This window comes from Panicum virgatum, chromosome 5K (genome assembly GCF_016808335.1).
Source record: "Panicum virgatum strain AP13 chromosome 5K, P.virgatum_v5, whole genome shotgun sequence".
Taxonomy (NCBI): Eukaryota; Viridiplantae; Streptophyta; class Magnoliopsida; order Poales; family Poaceae; genus Panicum; species Panicum virgatum.
This window is the reverse complement of record NC_053140.1, coordinates 53,401,571-53,409,004: the sequence shown is the minus strand read 5'-3', so window position 1 is coordinate 53,409,004 and position 7,434 is coordinate 53,401,571. Positions and strand designations below refer to the sequence as shown.

At 43.3% G+C, this 7,434-nt stretch overlaps 1 protein-coding gene across 2 annotated transcripts; it reads right to left on the bottom strand.

The window, feature by feature from the left end:
- Window positions 1–588: 588 nt before the first annotated feature.
- LOC120708532 (probable methyltransferase PMT23) lies at window positions 589–6,659 on the bottom strand. Of its 2 annotated transcripts, XR_005689384.1 has the most exons (9): window positions 5,719–6,655; window positions 4,951–5,100; window positions 4,414–4,684; window positions 4,156–4,266; window positions 2,710–2,881; window positions 2,224–2,484; window positions 1,309–1,503; window positions 866–1,198; window positions 589–768 (listed from the first exon to the last, which is right to left on the bottom strand). XR_005689384.1 is itself a non-coding variant. In XM_039993829.1 (8 exons), the coding sequence occupies exons 1-8, from the start codon at window positions 6,463–6,465 to the stop codon at window positions 994–996; spliced, it is 2,112 nt and encodes a 703-aa protein (XP_039849763.1). In that variant the 5' UTR covers window positions 6,466–6,659; the 3' UTR covers window positions 589–993. The 2 variants fall into 2 exon arrangements, 1 of the variants encoding a protein (XP_039849763.1); XM_039993829.1 differs by having other exon boundaries at window positions 589–1,198; window positions 5,719–6,659.
- Between the last annotated feature and the right edge of the window lie 775 nt (window positions 6,660–7,434).

Genomic DNA, 7,434 nt, shown 5'->3' with positions numbered 1-7,434 from the left:
TGAGGGAAACATGCTGCCGCAAGGACCTTTACGGTGCCAAGCGGTGCCCGTGCCGTGGCCTCCACGCGCTCGCCCACGATGCATCCAGACATCGACAGCGGCTGGCAAAGAAAACCCTCGACAGCCACATGTTCAAGAAAATTCCCAACCCAGAAGCCGACGAACTCGCCGGCAAAGCATCCCTTTGTCCTCCTCACGGCTTGTTCCGTGCTCGCCCAACGGCACTGGCATCCATACCAGAGAAATGGTGGCACCAACATTTTAACCAAAGTGCCTAGTAACGGCTCGGTGCCTGAAGGTGCTGTGATCGAGCGGCTCATGGCATCGTACAGCAGGGCTCGGAGGATTAGAGGATGAATTAGCTACAGGGCAAGGGTAAATAAAATAATAATACCACTGGAGTTCTAGTAGTTCATCTCATGGGGTCGTTGTTTCTAGAATACTAGAATGTTCCTATAAGATAGAGCTCCATAGCCCATAGGTAAGATATCGGTTGTGCCGAATCGCAACCAAATAATTTGGCCTCGAATGGCTTAACTGTAACTAGTCATATACTCATATAGTCATGCAGTTTATAGACATCGGGACGAGAAACATAAATGAACAGAGGAGAAATAATTCGAAACCCATGATTCTGCAAGATAATAATTCTATTGCTAAATATACAAAATACTGATGGCATATTCTTGAAGTTTATAGCTATAAATATACAAAAAAATGCTTCTAGAATCACCTAACAGACATGTTAGCACTAACCGATGATTCAACCTGTTTGCAATACCAAACAGAAATTCACATTCACATGTCCAAAACATTTCAAAAAATAGTGAAACAAAGCAGGGGAAACTGGAACTCTGAAACTCACCTTGATATGGGGCTACAATCATCTATGCTATGAGAAGAATCAATGTAATATGAATCAGAAGAATCAACACAACTTTAGATGTACCCATGATTGAATCCATGGTTCCATCTAGCGTGGAAGCACAATCATCATGACTGAGGACCTGTACTGTCAGGGCGCCAGAAGCCCTTTGTGGCAACAAGAAACTGACGTTTTATAATCGTAGTCTTGTAATGCAGAGAACGAAGAACAGGGTCCATCTTTCTTATCACTTCTATAGTGTCTTGGAGCACAAACCATCTACCAGGTCTAAGTATTCTGTCAATTTCCGCTGCTACTTCAGTGATATGGCACCTAAAGTACAAAACAAATATAAAGCTTGCTCTCTATAAAGTTGTGTACAAGAGAGTGCCAGAATATTAACAGCAAGAGTTCTTCAACAATAAGAAGACAAGCTAATTTACCTTTTTGTAAGGGACCCTAGGAGATAACTCATGTGAAGAAGATCATAAGTTCGTGGGTATGTATTAAAAGATTCACACCAGTCATGATATACCCCAATCAAACCTCTGTCAAAAATGATGGGCAATGTATCTGGCTGATCAACAGGCACAACATTCATAACCCATAATGGTTGCTGAATAAGAGATGATGCAAATCTGTTGAGGAAACAATCTTGATCAATGTCTCACCACAAATGAAGCACTTAGTTGATCACTATCTTAAGAAAAATAAGAATATCTGAAAAGTAAATTCGAATCTGAATGTAATAACAAAATCCAAAAGCATCATGCAAGCAGATCAGATGCCCTCTGAATAAAGCTGGACCCTTGATTTTAATGAGGTACCTTCCCAACTCTCAATTCAGGACTACAAAACAGTGACAGGCTGAATGCAAACTATGTTCCATTAAACACTAGAAAAGCTCAAGCCAAGGGTTGCAAAGCCAATTGCTGAAAATACAGCATATTCTGATCTATAAGGTCTAACAAGAACAAAAAAGAACTACACCAGCTATAAGGTGAATAGCCATTGTTTCAGTACCTTATCAAATTAGCAATTCTGATTGTCTGACACATCTGAGCAGTCTAACAAGATTCCGTAAAATTAAAGGAAATAAATTCATAGGAACCAAGCAGAAATGAAATTTAGAATTTCGAAATGGCATTGTCGTAACCGGAAGGTCCCGGGTTCGAGCCCCAGCCTCTGCACATTTGTGTGGGTAAGGCTTGGGGCTTAAAAACAACCCTTCCCTAGACCCCGCACAGTGCGGGAAGCCTACGGCACTGGGTACGCCCTTTTTCATTGTCGTGACAGTTGATATGGTCAATTAGTCACCTTAAATTGCACAAAGAGCTCAAACCAGTTTTTTTGCTTACCCTCCAAAACCAGCATTCATGTCCATAACATTGCGAACGCTAGACCAATTAACTGCAAATTCATTGAGATATACTTCTGAAACAAGGTCCTTCCAATTGTTTGCTTCAGAATCAATTTTTTCTTGAGAAAACTGAATGGAAGTGTTCTTAGATGTAGTTGAATGCTTCATGTTAAGTCTTTCAGGCCATGAAATGGGCCAGCTATTTCCTCCACCTGAACTTGAAACAGCAGGAAACAGGCAACTATCGAGAGGTGTGTACCTGAAAGATAAAATATGAGATAATATATATGGATTATGGAACTAATAAAAAGCATAGCACAACCCTCTGAAGGTGATGCATCAGTAGCCACGACCCAAGATGGTACAAATCGTGTGTCTTGGCCACTAATGCATCCATGCCCAGGCAAAGTGTTCATAGACACCGGTATAGATCATGAGTAAACAATGTGCACGAAAAAGAAAAAAGGGCAGCAAGAAAATGTACCAAGGAGAACGTGATCCATCACTCTCAGAGCACAGAGGTGGTTCGTTATTTTTTCTCATAAGGTAGCATGAATTTGATGTTGGTTTTTGGTATATAACAACCCCGATCTTATTGATATCCCGAGACCTTACCACTGTCCTCCAGCAGATCGACTTGGTCAGAGCAATCATCGCTGTAACACAAATCCAGTCAGTAATAAGAGATTGTTCTCTGCCTAATTATGTGATAGGTTCGCAAAACAAGCAGGACTTTGCAGACTGAAGCAGAAACAATTAAGTTACCAATGCAAACCTATTTTGTTAACCGTAGTGAAAAACAATTTCAATTTTATGTATGACCACCTAAAACAAGTCATACATGATAACAACCACATTTAAAACAAGAGTAAATGTCACTGGCGGTCCCCAAACTTGTGCCGAGATTTCAAGTAGGTCCCGGTACTCTCAAAATGCACATCTAGGTCCCTGAACTTGTCCCGAGTTCTCATCCCGGTCCCGGTACTCTCAAAATGCACGTCTAGGTCCCTGAACTTGCTAATCCATTTCATATAGGTCCAAATCTCCATAACATGCTCTCCAAACAGTACGATTAAGTGAACTAACAGGTGGGGCCCATATGGCAGTCACAGCGTCATCGATCAGAGCGTGTACAGCCCCTGACTAAAAGAACTGAAGAGAGAATGAGTAGTGTTAGCTTAGCTCTACTCAATGTTCAATAGCTGACAACATTCAGCAACGTCCTATTGGCTATTGCTGAATGTTGCTGAATGGTGTCAGCTATTGAACATTGAGTAGAGCTAAGCTAACACTACTCATTCTCTCTTCAGTTCTTTTAGTCAGGGGCTGTACACGCTCTGATCGATGACGCTGTGACTGCCATATGGGCCCCACCTGTTAGTTCACTTAATCGTACTGTTTGGAGAGCATGTTATGGAGATTTGGACCTATATGAAATGGATTAGCAAGTTCAGGGACCTAGATGTGCATTTTGAGAGTACCGGGACCGGGATGAGAACTCGGGACAAGTTCAGGGACCTAGATGTGCATTTTGAGAGTACCGGGACCTACTTGAAATCTCGGGACAAATTTGGGGACCGCCAGTGAAATTTACTCTTAAAACAATGACTATTATTTCCTAATAGACCAACTGATGAATTCCATTAACTGACATAGCCACTGCATTTCTCATATTTTTGTCAATAAATGTTCTTACTTGGTATGCTATATTGCAAACTGAAATGATTAGATGTGAAATGAAACTAGAAATCTACTCTTTTATGGTGCTAATATGTGGGGCATCGGATCCAAAAAAAAAACCTTGTGGTTGAAGCCTAAATAACAAATTGTTATTTTGCAAAGGTGCATAATTTGTTTGACAGACTAATTTTATGTGAAAATTTGAGTTGAAAGAATATGAGGTGATAGATGACTGTCACAATTCACAAACCATTCCAGTCATCTTTATCTCTTTGCTCTTTGCGATAGACAGGAGTTGCAGACCAAATGTAATATCCTCCAGGCCTGAGTACTCTATTGAGCTCCAACAATGGTTTTCCACCTGTACGCCCCAATTACAATAGCATTAAAAAACGCATGTATCTCACACATTACACGAAATAGTGTAGAACAAAATAAGCCAACAATTTTGTATTGAATAGAATAGAGAGTAATATAAGAGAATATAACAGTGTTCCAAAGTACTTGCCATCAGCATACCAGTGGACCCTACACCTTGCACAGTGGATCACATCAAATGAATTATCAGGGAAGGGAAGCTTTTGTGTTCCAATCACTGCCAAAAAAGCAGGAATCCCACGCTCCAGCGCAAACTGTATCTGAGCTTCATGCTCATCTTTGGGTGCAAAAGACATGGTAATGACATTCCTGTCAAGCAAGTATCCACCAAAGCTGGCAACACCACATCCAACATCCAGGACAGTTCTTGTATGGATTCCCCATTGAATGTTTGGTAAAATCTATAAAAAATAATTGCAAGCTGTGAGATGACAGAAAAAAGGAGAACAGTGTATTGGTCATGTTTAATTGAGAAAAAAATTTCAATTTGTGATGGTTATCCAAATAATGCAAGTATGGCTTTTCTTTGCACTCACTAGGGCTTCAATGCTGATATTACAAACATACAAATAATATAATGAACTTCTATCTGAAAAGCAGCATGACATGCATGAATATTTGACTGGACATAGCTCAGAATCACATAAGGAGCCGAAGTAACATTTACCTGTTCAATGAATCGAATGTATGCAGTCACACCATTTTTAAATTGAGTCCCACCTCCGGGGAAAACAAAATAGTTATCAGATTTCCTGATCCAGTTCTGGTCCTTCTTGTATTCTACTAGCTTTGGGTGAGGAACATTGTTATACCAAATCTGAGATTAGCAAGTGAAATGGTACACGTTACTGATTGTTCAACCAAGGTAAACATAAAACATGAACTAGCTACGTTACAAATTTTAGCATTAGAGATATCAGATATGTGATAAAATCTGCATTTACAGAAAAGGCAAACACTACCCATGCATTGAATTTTCATCTAATGGACAGTATTTATACAGCATAGCCATGTTCCCAATGGCCATTAGCCGAAATGGATAGAAAAGGTTTGCCTCGGTATATGTTACCACTTATCACATGGATGCACATAATGTCCAACCTGGCAACATGCTTTATGTACAACTCAAGAAGATGGGCATATTAAATCACTAACTTCTAAGCCTGCAGCCAGTAATCTGATAGAGTTTTATACTACCCTTTCCATAAGTGTGTGACTGTTATTCAGATCGAGAATGTTAAAAACATGTGTTCAGTTGGATCTTACAATCGAGGCACTGGTGCACCCACCTACTACAAAAGTGCATCCTAACTAGAACATAGGAGCACAGATTAGCATATTAAATTACTGCTACCGCTACTCAACCATTGGGAAATAAAACGAACAGAAGTAGAAACCGCTTCCTCGCTTACCGAAGAATAGCGGGCGTCCTCACCATGTCACGGCTGCGCGGCCACGGCACCGGACGCCGGTACCTCTCGGGCAGCGGCACGAGGCACCTCGGCCTCGGCTCCGGGCAGTGCCGCTCCCGGTGCTCCATGTGCCGCAGCGACTTGAGCCCCTTGATCGCCTTGACGTTGTCGAGGCAGGGGATGTAGTCCGCGGCCACCACCCCCTTCCCCACCTCGCAGAGCTCCCACGATGGCAGCTCCACCGGCTCCTCCACGGCGGCGCCGCCGCCTTGCCCCTCCGCATCCCGCTCGGCCGAGACTCCCGCGGCGGTCTCATTGTTGCCAGCCGATCCACTCTCTTCAGCCGCGGCAGGGGACGTGCCGTGATCTGGTTGGGGCACGTCGGCCTCGGCGTCCCCGGGGTCGGCGGTGGCGTCTGGCCGAGGCGGGTCGGTGGTGCTGTCGCCGACCCCGTCGGACGCGACGGCGGTTCCAGTTACAGGCGGTGACGCGTCAGCAGAGACGGGAACGGAACCGGCGGCACTGCTGCTACTGCTGACCCCGTTGGAGGCAGCAGAGGTCGGGGGTTCGGGTGTAGATGCGTTAGAGGAGACGGGAATCGAGGTCTCGGAGGAGGAGAGGTGCGAGGAGGGGGAGGAGAAGAACGGGAGCGCGGAAGGAGTGGGGTTGGGGAGGAGGAACAGGGAGGATAGGACGATGAAGAGGATGACGGCGACGACGATTGGGCGCTTGCGATCGGAGAGGAAGGAGAGGGCGGAGGAGATCGCCATTCCTCCTGCGGTATGGGAATCGGGAACAGGGGTTGGGGAAGCGGGGAGGTGAAGGGGATAGAACTCGAGGCGGCGGCTGCCGCGGCTGGGGAAGGAGGAGAGGGCGCGCGCGGCCGTATGGGCTGTGCTCGGTGCAGGCCTGGCGGCTGGCGCTGGGGAGGAGAATCAGTGAGCTCAGATTTGTTCTGAGAGTTCAGACTGTTTTTCTTTTCCTGTTTTTTGCATGTTGATGGTTGACAGGAGTATGTATTTTCTGAAAGGTACTTGTGGCAGGTTTGACCTTAAAAACAACAATATATTTTTCTTTCTTTGGGGATCAGTTTTTTTTTGTTTGAAGGATTTGATGCTCGTTTTATAAGCATACGCTCCATTAAAAATATTTAAAATGTGTGCTATAGATCAATTTGAAATTGACAATAACCTATTTCTTGTTCTAGAATATAGCTATTTTTTTTAAAAAAAATCATAAACAATGAAAACATGAGAAATATTATTAGTTTAATCATAACAAAATATTTGCCGGCTTAGGCTGTTTTTAGATCCATTTCTCAAAATTCCAAAATTTTTGTAAATCGCCTGCATGGTGTATTAAATATAGTCAAAAAAAATCACAATACACAAATGGACTGTAAATCGCGAGACGAATCTAATAAACCTAATTAGGCCGTGATTAGACACTAAATTGCTACAGTGGAGAGCATGTTTTAGAATCTGGATTTACTCGTGAAGAGCATGTTTTAGAATCTGGATTTACTCGTGAAGAGCATGTTTTAGAATCTGGATTTACTCGTGATTGGCAATTTAGCATGGGATGGCCAATAGTCTAAACCCGTCCAACTCTAGTTAGCTTTTGTTTACTGCTGCAGCGGCCAGGGCCAGGGGCAGTCACATGCTCACAGCCAACATCAACATGAGAGCCATCCGATTCAGAACTTTCTGCGACTCCGTTCTCCGGAACTCGAATCGATC